This window comes from Periophthalmus magnuspinnatus, chromosome 1 (assembly GCF_009829125.3).
Source record: "Periophthalmus magnuspinnatus isolate fPerMag1 chromosome 1, fPerMag1.2.pri, whole genome shotgun sequence".
Lineage (NCBI taxonomy): Eukaryota > Metazoa > Chordata > Actinopteri > Gobiiformes > Gobiidae > Periophthalmus > Periophthalmus magnuspinnatus.
Genome location: NC_047126.1, coordinates 3,383,540 through 3,401,692, shown reverse-complemented (window position 1 = coordinate 3,401,692; position 18,153 = coordinate 3,383,540). Strand labels below are relative to the sequence as shown.

The window sequence follows — 18,153 nt, the reverse complement described above, 5'->3', positions numbered from 1 at the left end:
ACGCTTAATATTCACTAGTGTGTTTAGCTTTTAAACATTTGAACTATAAGCGCAGATGAAAAAGCCTAAGCTCCACTGTGACATGTGGGGGCTCAAAGTTTGGAGTCAGATGGTCAAACTGGGTCAAACTGGGTCAAAGTGTCCATCATAAACTGTATAAATAATGTTTTTTATACAGTTTATGGTGTCCAACTGTTAAACATCAGATAAAACCACTTCATCTATTGCACAATGGCGATTACTTGCATTTTTTTTAACCACTTGAGCTGTACTTCCTTATTTTTTAACCTTTTAAAAGTTCAGGTTAATGAAAATATAAATATAAATGTGGTTCTGTGGACGTACACTGCGGCTCAGTTTACTCAGGGGGGGCATGTGCGGACACAGGGTGAAGCTGTGCGGGCCTCAGACGGTGTGGGGCAGTTGACTCGAGGCCCGTGTTGATGCAGTTTTCACATATTCACTCGGAGAAATCGCCGGCCACAGTTTCCTGACCTTAAAAACACCTTTGTGGCTTTGAGACTTTCCAGAAAACCTAAGTCGTAAACACACATCTGTATCAAATGTAAGGAAGGTTTTCTTTGCACAAACATGTTGACAGTACATGCTTATAATTCAAATGTATTTAAATGGCAAAAGATGAAATTTAAATCTATAACTGGACGATTTAAACTTCATCTTTTGACCTGGGCGGCTGAGGGATTACACAGACATGTATTTAAATGTTTGTAGTGTTTTAGAGAGAGATGTTACCAAAGGCTTATCATGTTTTTTCCATGTTGTAGCTCACGATTACAAAACATCGTCAGAACATTCTGACATTCACCGTTCACTGATAAAACATTTCCCTGATAGACTGTTCATCTGTGTACGATTAAAACAAAGTACTATTTAATATAACGACACAAACACCCGGCAAATGCTTCGTACAGACTGAGAAATGAAAGATGAAACTGTGGCGGATGAATAATAAAAGTAATGAAACCTTCTTAACTGTGCAGCTGTACACGAGGAGAAACATCATGACATTATCTGTTTAATGAGGAGACGGAACATCCTCGAATGCAGTACTTGTAAATCAGTCGAGGGTGTTACTCACTGCACTGAATGTAATGGATGTACAAGCCATTTGTGACTCATTACTGAAGTGTTATGGCTCTGCACAGCGTTCACTCACACACACAGAGACAGACACGAGTGACAAACGCACATCAATATGCAGTACTGCCACTCCGTCAGGATTCTCCAAATACCTCCTGTAGTAGTGAGCGGGGCCTTTGTTTTTACACAAGTCGAGCAGAGTTTTATGGACTTCATGAAGCCTCATTCAACTAAAAATATCCACCAGTGTGACTTATACTGGAATGTGATGGAACAATGGGCAAATAGAGCAGTAGGTCCACCAGTCCTTCTATTACAATATCAGACGCACGTGACCAGCTATAAATACATATGGGAACAATATGGCACGCCCGGCTAAAGAAGGAATTCACGTAAATATGCAAAACAATTTCACCTGCCTGAAAATTAAAATGCAGATGTAGTGTCTTAATTTATTTTAAAATCATCCACCCAATTCTAAAATATACATGATTAACCCTGAAATTATGAAATTGTGTGGGTTCATCTGGGTTATTTGAATTTTTACAGACTATTATTTAAAGACATTCTTCCTGGTTTAATGTGGATTTATCAAACATCCCGAAATGATGCGTCAAATTTGCAAGGCCTACAGACACAAGAAACCACGCACGTGAACACAGCTCCTCCCCTTGACCAACCAGAGCTCTCATCTAATTTAAAATATCAGACCACCGCTTAGCACCGCCCTTCCGCAGCTTCCTAGTAGAAAACGCTCTCCCAGTTGCCAGTTTTGTTCAGTCTTTCCGCTGTGAAACCTCGCGCATCAGTGAGTGGTTCCTCGTTTCTGTGTCTGAGTTGTTTTTTTTTGGCACCGAATGGAGTGGAAGATGTTTGGGACACGGACAGGACGTGGCGCACTGTCCCTCTGCTGTCTGCTGATGCTGTTACAGAGTGTGGCAGGTAAGAATCCAGCTTTTATAGACCGCTTTAAAATTGATTATACGATGTTAATATTAAAACGTTGGCTCCCAGTTTAACCGACAATTTATTTATTTATTTATTTTTTATTTTAAAGAGGCATATTTATTCATATATGACCTAATTAACCTCATCTGTATGCTTATTAATGCAAATAATGCAAAACATGCTCGGGGCTGCGCGGTTTTGACATTTCCTACATCAATGAATGGAATCTACGGACCGCGCTGTGATTGGCTGGTTGGGTTCCCCGGAAGTGAGCCGCCCAGCCAATCATATCCTCCGTTCTGCCGGTGACGTCAGAGTGAAGCAGGAACTGTGGAGCTCTTAAAGTGACAGGAGCAGGCGGCTGACAGCGATGGGTGTGGTTAGAATATTCTACCAGAGTCACGCTGATAACACGTTTAACTGCTCAAAGTAAAAGGAAAATATACAAAGTTTTAGAGTTTCAATCGTTCAAAGTTTATTAGAAAAGTGGGTTTAATGTCACCTCATTGCTGTAGAAAAAGAGTAATAAAATAATAATAATAATAATAATAATAATAATAATACAGTTGAATTAAATACATACAATAAATACATACAATTTATAAAATAAATATAATTAAATAAGTAAATATAATTAAATAAATAAATAGATAGAAACCCAATCCAAGCAAGGTATGCAACAACAACAGAAAGTATGGTCTATATTGCCCTATATTTAAAATGTATATAGTCTATATATTTGTTATTATTTGCTATAACAGTGTAGTAAACATAATCAAAATGGCTGAATCTGCACAAATGAACGTACAACATGACATGCAAGAAGGAAAAACTGTTGACTTTTTCATTAGTCAGGGTTTAGCTGCGTTTAAACTGTTTATACTTTTATAACGAGCCAACCTCCTGAACCCTCCAGCGTCTAAGCAGCTGTCCCCTGTGTGTTTGATAAAAAGATGACTGTTGGTGAGCAGCAATGACGAAGCATAATAATGATAACGATAATAATAATACAGTGAAATGTTTATTAACGTGCTGTTTTTTGATGGTGATAAAAGGCAGAATTGTGACGTCTTTCTTCTCGGGTCTAAGCTCCACATTTGTCCCTTCAAAACACGTGGAGGTTGTAAGACTTTAATGGTCCTCGCTGTTCGTCCTGCAGAGGTGCACAGGACACCAGACGTTCTTACTCACTACAAACAGGTGCGGTTTAGTGAATCACACCCTGAAGTCTTAGTCAAGGTTGGTCTGATCAAACGAATAAAAGTAAAGGTAAAAGTTTAAGTCAGGAAGGATCGATCACGACTCTGGAGATGACAAATGCTTTGCTCATTCATGTACAGTGTGATTGTTTTGAGCCATTTTCTGTTTCAACTCTTCGTTTTCAGCTCAGGACTTTAAAGGTCACAGCGGTTGGAAGAATTAACCCACTTTAAACTGTATCTCTGGGGGAAAAAAAAAGCCTTTTCCCTTCATTTAGAGAACATGTGTTGGCTCATAAAATGCTGCGCACTTCCACTTCAGAAGCCGGGACTCTGCTTTGGAAAGTCTCACTGAGGAATGTGTGTGTCATGGAGTGTGTGTCAGCGAATGTGCCCATGTTTGGGGGATTCTGTGATTACACAAAACTGTACTGTACTGTTCTACAACTACAGGAGTCAGTTTTGTGAAATTGCGTCTCATGATGTGGCAAATTGCAGGTCGTCATCTTCATCTTTCACAATCCTCGCACACTTTCTGTCCACGCCGGGCCTTTTGGTTTCTATGGTGACGCTGTGGTAAGGACATGCCTCACTGGGACCAATCAGAAACTAGTGGTGTGATGTGCAACTCCTCCCTGTGTATTGTCTTAAAGAGATACTCTGTCACCTCCTCGGGCCCTAGGTCACGCATCACAAAGAACAATGCTCAGGTGTTGGCACAGAGCATCCATGTACCTGTTCGACGAGCTCTGACGTCATCACCTGTAAAGCCGGTCCCGGGACAGGCTGTTCCTTCACGCGGGTCATTTTAGAGTTAATTTAGAGACTTAAGCTGATGGATTGTTAAGTTGCAGGTGCTCCAGGATCAAATTTAGACCTTAAAATGTCTAAAAAAGTGAGCTACAAAAGTTTATTTATACAGCAAATTAAAAAAAAACAACTGGAGAAATGTTCACTTTACTGGATTTTCTCAAAAATATAAAGTTCCAAAGTGGCTGATACGGTAAAACGTGATCATAATTCGATCACAAGTCATGCACTTTTTATTTTTCTATGGCGTTTAAAGAGGAAATACAAGTCTTCTGTTTCTTCTCAACACTTCACCACAGATATATGAGAGGTGGAAGTGTTTGAACTCACGCCTGTATTAAAAAAGAGAAACAGTGAACCGCGTCGTTACAGCGGTGGATGAAGTACTCAGAGCTCAAAAGTCACTCAAAAAAGTCAAAGTATCACATGAAAAAATCAGCTTAAGTAAAAGTGTTAAAGCGCCTGTTTAAAATGTGCTTAAAGAGTGAAAAGTAAAAGTGTTTTTGGTTGAAAAATGACATATTTTGGTCAACAGATACAGCACGAATGAATTTTTTTTTTGCTTTTCTTATGAATTTTGTGTGTTTATTTTTGTTTCGCTCAAAGACGAAGCTTAAACTCAAACTTTCGTCAGGATGTTTCCACGAATATGGTAAAAATAGCCCCTTAAATCATATAAAAAGTGGAGTAGAAAGCACAAACACTGCTCTTAAATGTAGTAAAGTAAAAGTAAAAAGCATCCACTGTCTGTAAAATGTACTTAAGCAGAATGTTAGGTATGTGTACTTTACTTGAGTACAGTACTTTCCTCCCTGTACTTCGTTACCTTCCTCTACAGCACCATTATACTTACAAAACGACCAAATTTGAACGTAAAAATGCTCATTGTGCCTTTTCGTCACTGCAAAACAAAGCAGAAGAAAACCTGAGTGAACTTTTAATATCTCCTTTTAATGAAAACAGGACCTAGTTTTGTCCATGCTGGGAAACAAACACTCTTATCTCCACGTTCACACCCAGTACCGCTGTTTTATCGGCTGAATCCTTGTTGTATGTGTAATTTTTAGTAGAACATTAACCCTGCGAGGCCATCGGTTCTGTGTGTCGTGGCGTCTCCGGTTTGCGTTACTGGAGCCCACTCATTAATAGTAAAACGTAATCTGAGCCTTGGTTTAAAAAACAAAAAGGTAATACTGTATGTTTGAAGCCCTGTTACGTAAAATCCAAGTATGAAGAAATGTTAAGAGTCGTCTCTAATTACTGGAGTTTACGGTAATTGGAGAGTCAGTTTTTTTCATAGTTTGGCCGGGGGTGCGACTTATACTCAGATGTGATTTATATGTGAAATGTTAGTTTTTTTCTTCATTATTATGTGTTTTTTGGCTGGTGCGACTTATATTTTGGTGCGACTTATACTCAGATGCAATTTATAAGTGAAATATATGTTTTTTCCTTCATTATTATGCATTTTTTTGCTGGCGCGACTTATACTCAGATGCCATTTATATGTGAAATATGTTTTTTTTTTCTTCATTATTATATATTTTTTGGCTGGTGCGTCTTATATTCCAGTGCGACTTATACTCAGATGCAATTTGTATGTGAAATATTAGGGTTTTTTTTCATTATTATGTGTTTTTTGGCTGCTGTGACTTATATTTTGGTGCGACTTCTACTCAGATGTGATTTATATGTGAAATATGTTTTTTTTTCTTCATTATTATACATTTTTGGCTGCTGCGACTTATACTCCAATACGACTTATACTCCAGAAAATACTATAATCTGTTTATGTTTTATTTTCTGGCAGATTCTGCGACCACCTGTCGTTCAAACCAACTGCGTTGCGATAACGGCAGGTGCGTCACGCTGAGGTGGATCTGTGACGGGAGGGACGACTGCGGAGACGGTACCGACGAGCGGCCGGAAACGTGCGGTGCGTACTTCACTTAGATCAAACTAAAATAACAATACCGCATTAACTTTGATGCTGTGTTCTGTAGATTTGACTAAATGACTTCCTTTTCATGTGCGCTGGGTTAATGATTGGTCAAGTTTATGGTGCCGGTTTGTTGGGTATGACTCACGTTTTCTCTTTTTATGATTACAGCAAACAAGAACTGCTCAGAATCAGAGTTCAACTGTGGCCTCCCGTTGAACCAGTGTATACCGGAAAGATGGCACTGTGACGGGAGGGCGGACTGCAAGAACGGAGCGGACGAGAAAGACTGCAGTACGTTTAGCAAAGTTTTATGTTACCGTTATAGGATATTACGCCATTTTCTGATATGTGTTCTAATGTTTCCTCATCACAAACAGACCCGGAGTTGTGGTTTTTTGTTTCATTCGCACAAGTTTAACGCACAAACCCTGCGTATTTAGGCCTCTTTTCCACCTTGTGATGTCATCATGTGGTGGTACAGGAAGTGCTCCACTGTGTCTTTAAACTCCACACACCTTCACTAGAATCATTTGGATTTTAATTTCAACCCTGGATTTGCTAATTTCTACTGAACGAAAGGTAAAAATGGAGCTGTTAATTTGAAAACTACTACAACTACTACTGTACTTCATGACATCACAAGGTGGAACAGAGCATTTTAAGCTTTGGAGATGTGGACAGACTAACTCCAACGCAAATGAATGAAACAAAACACAACTCCAGGTCTGTTTTTGAGGAGAAAACGGCATTATAACACGGCTCAAACCTCACAAGTGTCAGTTCTGTGTAACATAGGACCTTTAAATAAATACTTAAACGCACCAATAGTTATTTTGATTCACTTTTTTTGTTCCCAGCTGCCAAAACATGCAAAGACGGCGAGTTCCAGTGCACAAACGGGCAGTGCATATCCAAATCATTCGTGTGTGACAAAGACGCAGACTGCAGCGACGGTTCCGACGAGGTTTCCTGTCCCGCCCCGACGTGCAGCCCCAACGCCTTCCAGTGTAACAACTCGGTGTGCGTCCCGTTGATCTGGAAATGTGACGGGGACGCAGACTGCGCCGACGGCTCCGACGAGTGGCCCCAAACCTGCGCGGGACAAGAAGTGGAAAAGAAGCCAGTGCAGTGCGGCCCACACCAGTTCCAGTGTGCCAATGGGCAATGCATTCACAGGATATGGAGATGTGACGGTAGCCCCGACTGTGAGGATGAGTCCGACGAACTCAACTGTAGTAAGTAATCCACACACACGAACAAACTGTGGAGATATTTTGGAATATTTAAGATGCTATTGTTGTTTTGAGGCTGAGAAAGACCAAAATTAACATCTTGAAATTTGATCAGGGTAAAAAAATATATATATATTTAATTTTGGTAATCAATCCAAAATGTGCCACAGTGAGCTTCTGGTACAACACAAAACAGAACCAATAGTAATAAAAAACAACAACAAAAAGACCTTCCAGAACAACATAAAACAGAACTGATAGTAAAAAATAAACAACAAAAACATAAATGTGTTGAAATATCTCTATTTAGTTTTATTTTTATATTTATTTATTATTATCTTATTATTTTATATATTTATTTTTCAAGAATTTTCTATTATTATTTATTATTATTATTTTATTTATTTATTTTTTTAATTTTCCATTATTATTTATTATTATTTTATTTTTTTTAAGAATTTTCCATTATTATTTTATTTTTTTATTTTTCAAGAATTTTCCTCGCTTAAATAAAAAGGCACAAACACAGATCAGACATATTCTGACCTAAGCACAATATAATATTTCCATTTGTCTTGTCACAATTGTCCATGTGATTTGTCTGTTGCACATCATAATCCATCCCATACCAAAGATCATACTTATTTAATTTTCAAATCTAAAAACAACACTTTTAAATGCTGTATATAGTTTTAACGTCCCATATTTGTCGTAGCTCGGCCGACGTGTCGCCAGGATCAGTTCCAGTGCGGCGATGGGACGTGCATCCACGGCAGCCGCCAGTGTAACCGTGTGTTCGACTGCAGGGACCAGAGCGATGAAGCTGGCTGTGAAATAGGTGATTTTTAAATGAAATTACTTCTCCAGCCGTTTTGAGTCTGTCTAAATTAAGAAAGAACATGTTTTTTTAAATATTTGTGTATTTAATATGTGCTTCTTTCTGTAGAAAACGACTGTGAGGGCCCCACCAAGTTTAAATGTAAAAACGGGGAGTGTATCAGAGCTGAGAAAGTGTGTGACGCCACGGCCGACTGCAAGGATGGGTCCGACGAGCCAGCGGAGTGCGGTATGTGTTTTTAATATTTATACATTTATTTAAGTTAAAGTGCCAATATTACGCCATTTTCTGATCTGTTATAACGTTTCCTCCTCACAAACAGACCTGGAGTCGTGTTTTTGTTTCATTCACACACATTTTAACACACAAACCCTGCACATTTAGGCTGGGTTCTTCTCTCAAACTGAAAGCACTGTGTTCCACCTTGTGATGTCATCGTGTGGTGATACAGGAAGTGCTCCGCTGTGTTTTTAAACGCCACACACCTTCACTAGAATCATGTGAAAATGTGCCGTCCTGGAATCTCTCCAAACTCCCGAACTCTTCTAAAACAAAAGGTAAACGTAGCTGTTAACTTGGAAAACTACCACTTCATGACATCACAAGGTGGAACAGAGCGTTTTGAGCTTTGGAGATTACTCAAGCACGTGTGAATGAAACAAAACACAACTTCAAGTATGTTTTTGAGGAGGTAACAACGTTCTAACACGGCTTAAATCTCACAATTTTGCGTAACATTCAACCTTTTAACAATATGGCCGCCGATTTCCGCAGGTTTAAACGAATGCGGCAACAATAATGGCGGCTGTTCCCACATCTGCAACGATCTTTCTTTGCTCGGATTCAACTGTTCCTGTCGAGTCGGATACAGACTTAAACCGGACTTAAAGACGTGCGAAGGTACAGAGCGAACGTCATGAGTTTTACGTGAGGGGAAAAGTTCTCCGTCCGACCGATATTTTTGATTTTTAATTCCAGATATCGACGAGTGCAGCGTGCCCGACACCTGCAGCCAGATCTGCGTAAACGTAGAAGGCGGTTACAGATGCGACTGCGAGCTGGGCTATGAGATCGACCCCGCAACTGGAACATGCAAAGCTGTGGCTGGTAATGCTTTGACGTATTTGCTTGAGTTAAACACGATTCCTTTGTTTAAAAATAAAAAACAACGCACAAACCGGCTCCTCCTGCTCTTATCCAGGATCTGCCGCCATGTTGTACTTCACCAGTCGACACGAGCTGAGGGTGATGACGGCGGACAGCAGCGAGTACATACGCCTCATCCCAGAGCTCAAGAACGCAGTCGCTCTGGATGTGAACATACCGACAAAGACGATTTTTTGGTCTGATCTGTCGCTAAAGAAAATCTACAGGTAAACGAATTTAAGTTATGTCAGTTACCGTAAATTTCGGACTATAAGCCGCTACTTTTTTCCCCCACGTTTTGAACCCTGCGGCTTATACAACAGTGCGGATAATTTATAGATTTTTACTGCCTAACGACCACCGGGGGGCGCTCTAACAGTAAAGGCAAAAGTGAGACATGGGGAAAGATTATAAACTGATGCTTTTCAGACACAGTTTACAAAAAAAGAAAGAAAAAAAGCTTCTGTGCACTGTCTTTCTGTGTAAATATCACACGTTACAACACAAAAACCTGCGGCTTATATTCAGGTGCGGCTTATATATGGACAAAATTTATTTTCTTTTCAAATTTGGCTGGTGCGGCTTATATTCAGGTGCGCTCCTTAGTCTCAAATTTACGGTAGTTGGTATAAAATAAGACGTCGTGTGCTTGATACGGACATAAACTGTAAATATAAAAGGACGTAGCTGACCTCTTCGTTCCAAATGTGAAGTGATCGTGGGCTGTGCTTCCGGTTCAATCGACTCCAGTTCACTTTCTATTGAAAAACTCGCTCTTCTCGCTGTAACTGCTGCTGTCAGACGCGTCATTTTGGTCTTTTTTTTTTTTTTTTTTTTTTTTTTTTATGAAAAAAATGAAAGAAACAGTACAGTACAAAACATAACAGGTAGATAGAAACGTGCACAAGAGACAAAGAAACAGACAGTAAAATGATAATCCTGGACAAGAAACGGAAATAAAACAATGATCAGAGCTCGGGGGCGGGGTCTTGAGGGGGCGGGGTCTTGAAGGGGCGGGGCTGAGGTCTTATAATGAGCTAATGTTTTATTACTGAGCAGGTAAAATGAATGAACGAGTGAGTTTAGTTATGAAGATAAAAGTAGTTTTGACCTTCAGTTTCAGGGTTGAGTCTCCATTCTCTTTTATTATTTTTTTTCCTTTTTCTTTCTTCCCTTATTATTTTCCTTCCTTTCCTTTCTCCCCCCCTTTTTTTTAAATTTTGGTCTTAAATGTTCGCTCTACATGAACCTGCTGTTTTTATTTCGCTTTTGTGTCCGTAAAATCGAGATATGAATATTAATAACAGACGAATAAAGCTCCTCCTTTCCCCGAAGTCGCTACCGTTAGCATTAGCGACCGGTTTAATTGCTAAAAACGCCCGCTCCTTCCTAAATCACGCTTAGCAACGCTGTCAATCAAACCAGTAACAGCCTCGCTCCGGATTGGCTCTTTGGTTGCTATGATACTCGTGGTCAGGATTAAAAATATATAACTCTGCTCCAAATTAGCCGCTGTAACTGCTAGCCTCGATTAGCTTCGTTTGACTGGACCCTGAACGCTGCGGGTCACGTCGCACTCACTTATTCCACTTTTTTATACAGTCCGTGGTCTGAAAACACCAAATTAGTATCGCACGAGTTTGTATTTACTCTTCATCCATGTGTTCGTCCTTTTACGTGTCATTTTTTTAGCGTTACAAATCATAACAAAACATTTTATCCCGCAGCACAAACGTAGAAACCGCTGGCGACTTCTCCACCCACACCGTCGTGATCGACAGCGGCATCGAAGCCCCGGAGGGAATCGCCGTCGACTGGATCCACGGGAACATTTACTGGACGGACAGCGATTTGAAAACCATCTCCGTGGCAACGACCGACGGAAGCAAGAGGAAGACGCTGATCTCGGAGAAGTTGGAGGAGCCCAGGGCCATCACGGTGGACCCGGTCAATAAGTGAGTATCGGAGCGTTTTGGTGTGAGGTAAAAAAGATCTTCAAAGTTCTTCTGGTGGTTTATTTTCTGAAGGTCAAAACGAGAGCAAAACAACTGACGAATAGAATCTTCACGTCCACTCGTCGGCACAGCAGCACCAAAGTGTCGTGTATAAAAGCGATTAACGCCACGCAGACAGCCACAAGAGCAACAAAACTAAACACAAAATACCAGATCATTCCATTATATATCATCTTAAATGCATTATATGGTTTGGTTTTTGTTTTTTTTACGTTGTTTAACCTTCTGAGACCCGAGCTCTTGCAGGACTTTTTTTGCAAAAACTATTAAGTGCTTGAACACATATATTTTGTGTTAAAAAACAAAATGAGAAACAATTGTACCTCTAGGAACAATGTGTCTCATTTGTGCTGCAGGAAGACATATGCCTTTAAATAAAATAAAATAAAAAAAATAAAATAATAATAAAAATACAATAAAAAAAATAAAAAATAATAATTAAAATAAATTAAAATACAATAAAAAATAAAAAATATATAATTAAAAATAAATTTAAAAATAATAAAAATAATAAAAAATAAATAAATTAAATAATAATAATAATTAAAATACAATAAAAAAATAATAATTAAAAATAAATTAAAATACAATAAAAAATAAAATAAATAATAATAAAAAATAAATAAAAACTTAATAAATATTCTAAACTCTTAGAAATATTCAAAATTGAACATGTTCTTGTTGCTGTTCTTCTAAAAATTTGCACTGTGGCCTAAACGACCCAAAATGTGTTGTCCACAGATGAGGACAGCAGGTCTCAGGAGGTTAATAGCGTGTTTGCTTTGTTTAGCTTCATGTACTGGACTGACTGGGGCGAGGAGGCGAAAATCGAGAAGAGCGGACTGAATGGAGCTGCCCGCGTCGCCATAGTGACCGACAATATTATGTGGCCCAACGGCATCACTCTGGGTAAATATAAGCACATTGGCTCTGACGGGTCTTATCCAGCGGACGCGTATAACGAGCGCGCGGCTGATTTTAATCTCCGCGTCTCCACACAGACATGGTGAATCAGCGTTTGTATTGGGTCGACTCCAAGATGCACACTCTGTCCAGCGTGGATGTCAGCGGAGGGTCCCGGCGCACTCTGATCATCGACGAGAAGCACCTCGCACATCCCATGTCTCTGGCTGTTTTTGAGGTTTGTGTTGCGTTTTTATTTATTGGACCCGCAGCTGTTATTCGTACGAGTTTGTTTGGTTTGTTTGAGCTTCAGCTGAACAAAGCGTCTCGCATAAAAGTCAACAAAAAACAAATATACAGAGAACACGAGACGAGGGAAAAGAGCAATAAAACACCAGCATGTCCCGTCTGGAGAGTGTTAAATGCCAGGGAGAAGAGGAGGGTTTAAACTGTCTCAAACTGTGTGAAAGACTGAAAACAGCGCCCTCTACCTGTCAGATCCTCAGAGTCAAGAGGACCCATAGAGCACAGACAGAGAGAAGAGAGAGAGGAGGGGGAGAAGAGAAAGAAGAGAGTGAAGGAGGAGAAGAGAGACAAGATGAAGAGGGAGAAAAGAGGAGAAGAGAGAGAAAAGAGGAGAAGAGAAGGATTAAGGAGAGAAGTGAGGAGAAGAAAGTGAAGAAGAAGAGACAAGAGAGAGGAGAAGAAGAAAAGGGTGAAGGAAAAAGAGAGAGAAGAGGAAAAGAGTGAAGAAAAAGAGAGAAAATAGAGAGATTAGGGAGAGAAGCGAGGAGAAGAGAGAAGAGGGAGAAGAGAGAGAAGAAGAAAAAGAGTGAAGAGGGAGAAGAGGAAAAGGGTGAAGAAAAAGAGAGAAGAAGGAGAAGAGAGAGATTAGGGAGGAGAAGAGAAAGTAGAAGAGAGAAGAATAAGAGGGTGAAGAAAAAGAGAGAGAAGAGCAGACGGGAGCCACAGAGCGCAGACATTTAAACACAATAACATTTTGAATTGGACCTGATATAAAATGCTTTGCTCTTGTCTCTTAAATTATAGATAAAATATTTAACGCTCAGATATTCCACTGAAACACCAGGATATGTGGAATTAAAAACACGTGCTGTTGTGTTTTTTGCAGGACAAAGTTTTCTGGACCGACATTACAAACGGGGCGGTCTACAGTGCCAGTCGTTTGACGGGTGGAGACATCACAGAGCTGGTGAAAGATCTGAACCACGCAGAAGACATCGTCGTCTATCACGAACTCAAGCAGACCAATGGTACGCTCATCTTTTCAATGTTTTTAATGTGTTCACTGTACAAAATACTACTAATTAATGGCCTAAATGAGCCGTTTTCAGCTTCTCAAACTCTGCTCATGGCATAAAAGTTTGAGTTTATGGGATTTTAACATATTCACACTGATAAAACTTTTATAACTTCAGCCAGACCATGACCACCTCACTACTGGCATGTTTTTATTGTTATAGTTGAGAAAAAATGTCACTAGGAATTTACTGAACATGTCGGCTCTCTATGGCTCATGTCTGCTCTCTGTGGCTCCTGTCCACTCTCTATGGCTCCTGTCTGCTCTCTATGACTCCTGCTTTCTCTCTAATGGCTCCTGCTTTCTCTCTAATGGCTCCTGTCTGCTCTCTATGGCTCCTGTCTTCACTCTATGGCTCCTGTCTGCTCTCTATGGCTCCTGTCTGCTCTCTAATGGCTCCTGTCTGCTCTCTATGGCTCCTGTCTGCACTCTATGGCTCCTGGCTGCTCTCTATGGCTCCTGTCTGCACTCTATGGCTCCTGCTTTCTCTCTATGGCTCCTGTCTGCACTCTATGGCTCCTGTCTGCACTCTATGGCTCCTGTCTGCTCTCTATGGCCCCTGTCTGCTCTCTATGGCCCCTGGCTGCACTCTATGGCTCCTGCTTTCTCTCTAATGGCTCCTGTCTGCTCTCTATGGCTCCTGTCCACTCTCTAATGGCTCCTGCTTTCTCTCTAATGGCTCCTTCCAGCGCCCCCTGCCTGTCTGATTCTCAGTCTTTAACACAGTTTCAGACTAGACGGAAAACCCTCCTCTTCTCCCTGGCATTTAACACTATGTAGACAGGAGATTGAGATGTTTTTATTGTTCTTTTCCCGTGTATCGTGTTATATATTTGGGTTTTGTTGACTTTTTTGTGCTGTAGAAATAAACTTGAATTGAACTGAACAGTAAGTTTCGTGCTCGGGCCTCGGCTCACGGGGCTTTTGCAGCTCGTCAAATGCCCGTGCTGCACATTTGTGGGTTAATTTACAGCCAGTCGCTCTGTAATCTGTAACTTTTAACTAAAATGCTCTTTGGATTTGTGATAACTTAGTTTGAATGACATTAGTGAACATTAATGTAAACAAAAATATTCACTTTCCTCTTTTCTTTTTTGGTGTGTGTAGGAACAAACTGGTGCCAAACGAACAACGGCGGAAATGGAGACTGTGAGTTCTTCTGCCTCCCCGCCCCTCGCATCAACGACCGCTCTCCCCGGTACACGTGCGCCTGCCCAGATCACATGACCATGGCGCCCGATAACAGGAAGTGCGCTGGAGGTGAGAAGAATAAACACGAAAACAAGAAAACGAAACGCAAATCTGTAATTCTTCGTGTTTTTATAGGTGCGGTTAACCCTCCCGTGACCGACCCTGCGCCTCCACCTAAAGCTCCCACCACTCAAGCTCCGAAACAGGATACTACTACTACTACTACAACTACTACTACTACTACTACTACTACTACTACTACTACTACTACTACAGCTCCAGCCAAACCCACGACTTCAGCAGCACCTGAACTGATCGTAACTGCTCAAAGTACAAGAAACTTTCATTTTCTGTGGTAAAATTAAATATTTTTTGAAGGATTTTGAGGTTTTATTTTGTATTTTCTGCTCGATCAGGGAATAACCAACTGTCTGGAACGCCAACCGAAGATGACTCCTCCCACCCTGTCGCTGTTTACGTGGTCGTACCCATTCGTAAGTTTTGAAAATGTCTTTACAGTAGATACAGACAGAAATGCCTCATGTGTGCGTTCTCCGTAGTCCTGGTTTAGTCCTGGTTTAGACCTTGTTTAGTCCTGGTTTAGTCCTGGTTTAGACCTTGTTTAGTCCTGGTTAAGGCCTTGTTTAGTCCTGGTTTAGACCTGGTTTAGATCTGGTTTAGACCTTGTTTAGACCTTGTTTAGTCCTGGTTTAGACTTAGTTTAGACCTGGTTTAGATCTGTCTTTACAGTAGATACAGACAGACTCTCTAACATGTAGTCCTGGTTTAGTCCTGGTTTAGATCTGGTTTAGACTTAGGTCTAAACCAGGTCTAAACTGTCTTTACAGTAGATACAGACTCTCTAACATGTGTGCGTTCTTCGTAGTCCTGGTTTAGTCCTGGTTTAGATCTGGTTTAGACTTAGGTCTAAACCAGGTCTAAACTGTCTTTACAGTAGATACAGACTCTCTAACATGTGTGCGTTCTTCGTAGTCCTGGTTTAGTCCTAGTTTAGACCTGGTTTAGACTTGGGTCTAAACCAGGTCTAAACTGTCTTTACAGTAGATACAGACTCTCTAACATGTGTGCGTTCTTCGTAGTCCTGGTTTAGTCCTGGTTTAGATCTGGTTTAGACTTAGTTAGACCTGATTTAGACCTGTCTTTACAGTAGATACAGACAGACTCTCTAACATGTGTGCGTCCTTCGTAGTCCTGGTTTAGTCCTAGTTTAGACCTGGTTTAGACCTGGTTTAGACCTGGTTTAGACCTGGTTTAGACCTGGTTTAGATCTGTTTTAGATCTAGTTTAGACCTGGTTTAGTCCTGGTTTAGACCTGTCTTTACAGTAGATACAGACTCTCTAACATGTGTGCGTTCTTCGTAGTCCTGGTTTAGTCCTGGTTTAGACCTGGTTTAGTCCTGGTTTAGACCTGGTTTAGACCTGGTTTAGACCTGGTTTAGATCTGTTTTAGATCTAGTTTAGACCTGGTTTAGTCCTGGTTTAGACCTGTCTTTACAGTAGATACAGACTCTCTAACATGTGTGCGTTCTTCGTAGTGGTCATGTCGCTGCTGATCTTTGGCGCCGTGTTGTTTTGGCGAAACTGGCGTCTGAAAAACACCAACACCATCCACTTTATCAACCCGGTTTACCAGAAAACGACCGAGGACGAGGTTCACATTTGCCAAAACACTTCACAGGGCTACGTCTATCCCGAGGTAAACGTAAAACAATATAAATACTTCGAAATACTTTGAACTTGTGCTAATTTCGTCGGTTTTACTCGCAGAGAACGATGCTGAGTATGGAGGACATGGACGTGGCGTAAATCGGTCTCAATCGATACAAATGAAGAAGCCATTTTCTTCGAGTGCTGCTTAGAAAGAAGAAGAAGAAGAAGAAAAAAAAAAAAAAAAACCTCGCGTGCTGACCTCAATCCGCGGCTTACGCTTCTGATGTCGATACTGCGCCGCCGCCCGAGTCTAAACCAAAAACAAACTGAAGAAAACACACTCAGGTTTGTCGATTTTTAAAGGGGAAGAAGTGCAATTTTCACGATGAAGGCTGACGTCAGGATACTGTCCTCGAAGTTTAAGATATTTATTGAAATTCTGTTGCTCGTGTTCGCTCCGAAAAGCCTTACGCAAAGAGCCGTGTGCCTTCAGAACTGCATTCCACGACCCTACTGAGCCGACCTGTTACTACAACTTCACAATCTTTACAATCTTTAAAATCTTCCAACGGGAGCAAGCCATTTTGAGCGACGTTTTTATATCTGTCTGATTCTGGTGGAGGTAAACCTGATTTGTTTACTTTTAACTGGCTGCTGCTTGGACCAAAATGAAGAAAATCTGAAGCGTTTTGTTTGAATTTTATGAAGGTATTTGCGTTTCTTTAAAGCACTGTACATAATGTGTGTTTGTATATATTGTAAAACTCGCCTTGAGATGTTGCCTTTTATATTTGTAATCAAAATATGTGTATATAGTTTTATTTATTAAAATTTGTTCTGTTTACTCTTGTACATACACCGAACTGTGCCTGGATATATTGAAGTTTTGTTGAGTTTTGCAGTTTCTTGGTTTGTATCGACGACACGCAGCTCATTTCAGGAACACGTTTATTCGATGGACCGCGATATGACTATTTATTTAAGATTTTAGCTGCACGTTTTACTTTGGCGCACGTCGTTCTGCTGTTCTCTGTTGCATCTCTTGTGGAAATAAACTGTTGTATTGTATTTGAGGCTCTTTTGTTTCATTTGGTTCGATGAATAGTTTTACAAATAGACTTGGGTCGTTTCAGTAAATTGATAAAGCAGGACGGTTTTACACATGTGTGAGGCGAGTTTCAAAATTCCAAACTGGGACATATCCGATTTGGGATTGTTGGTATAAATGAAACTGAAAAGAAAATGTAGCATTATCCAGTCTCTACTCGTGGGTCAGTTTATAATCTGAGGGATTTTCTGCCTTAAACTCATTTTCAAGATAATTTTTTGAGCTTTCTTTACTGTTGGCAGGGACCAGGTTGGTCCAAAGTAAACACCTGGGACATTTATTGTTTTGGATAAATACGGACGTCTGGTTTAGACCTGGTTTAGACCTGGTTTAGACCTCGTTTGGACCTCATTTAGTCTTGGTTTAGATCAGGTTTAGCCCTGGTTTGGACTTGGTTTAGTCCTGGTTTAGCCCTGGTTTGGACTCGGTTTGGTCCCGATTTAGACCTGGTTTTATCTTTATCTTTATTTATACAGGGGGACCCAATGAGAGCACTTTTAGTCCTGGTTTAGATCTGGTTTAGCCCTAGTTTAGTCCTGGTTTAGACTTGGTTTGGTCCTGGTTTAGTCCTGGTTTAGACCTAGTTTAGTCCTGGTTTAGACCTGGTTTAGACCTGGTTTAGACCTGGTTTAGTCCTGGTTTAGGCTTGGTTTAGACCTGGTTTAGTCCTGGTTTAGACCTGGTTTAGTCCTGGTTTAGTCCTGGTTTAGACCTGGTTTAGTCCTGGT

At 40.5% G+C, this 18,153-nt stretch overlaps 1 protein-coding gene across 1 annotated transcript; it reads left to right on the top strand.

Moving 5' to 3' along the window:
* The first annotated feature begins 1,877 nt into the window (after positions 1-1,877).
* Positions 1,878-17,384, top strand: ldlrb (low density lipoprotein receptor b). The gene is made up of 18 exons (XM_033975163.2): positions 1,878-2,043; positions 5,869-5,994; positions 6,169-6,291; positions 6,858-7,235; positions 7,948-8,070; positions 8,179-8,298; positions 8,845-8,970; positions 9,049-9,177; positions 9,272-9,443; positions 10,944-11,171; positions 12,022-12,140; positions 12,233-12,372; positions 13,267-13,408; positions 14,563-14,715; positions 14,782-14,976; positions 15,063-15,140; positions 16,203-16,363; positions 16,435-17,384. The coding sequence occupies exons 1-18, from the start codon at positions 1,959-1,961 to the stop codon at positions 16,471-16,473; spliced, it is 2,637 nt and encodes an 878-aa protein (XP_033831054.1). The 5' UTR covers positions 1,878-1,958; the 3' UTR covers positions 16,474-17,384.
* The last annotated feature ends 769 nt before the right edge of the window (positions 17,385-18,153 follow it).

Bases quoted from the DNA above. Each gene is read 5' to 3' on its own strand.
- ldlrb (XM_033975163.2), top strand. From the start codon at position 1,959: ATGGAGTGGAAGATGTTTGGGACACGGACAGGACGTGGCGCACTGTCC. The intron at 14,716-14,781 runs GTGAGAAGAATA...GTGTTTTTATAG, and splicing joins TAACAGGAAGTGCGCTGGAG to GTGCGGTTAACCCTCCCGTG. The intron at 15,141-16,202 runs GTAAGTTTTGAA...CGTTCTTCGTAG, and splicing joins TTACGTGGTCGTACCCATTC to TGGTCATGTCGCTGCTGATC.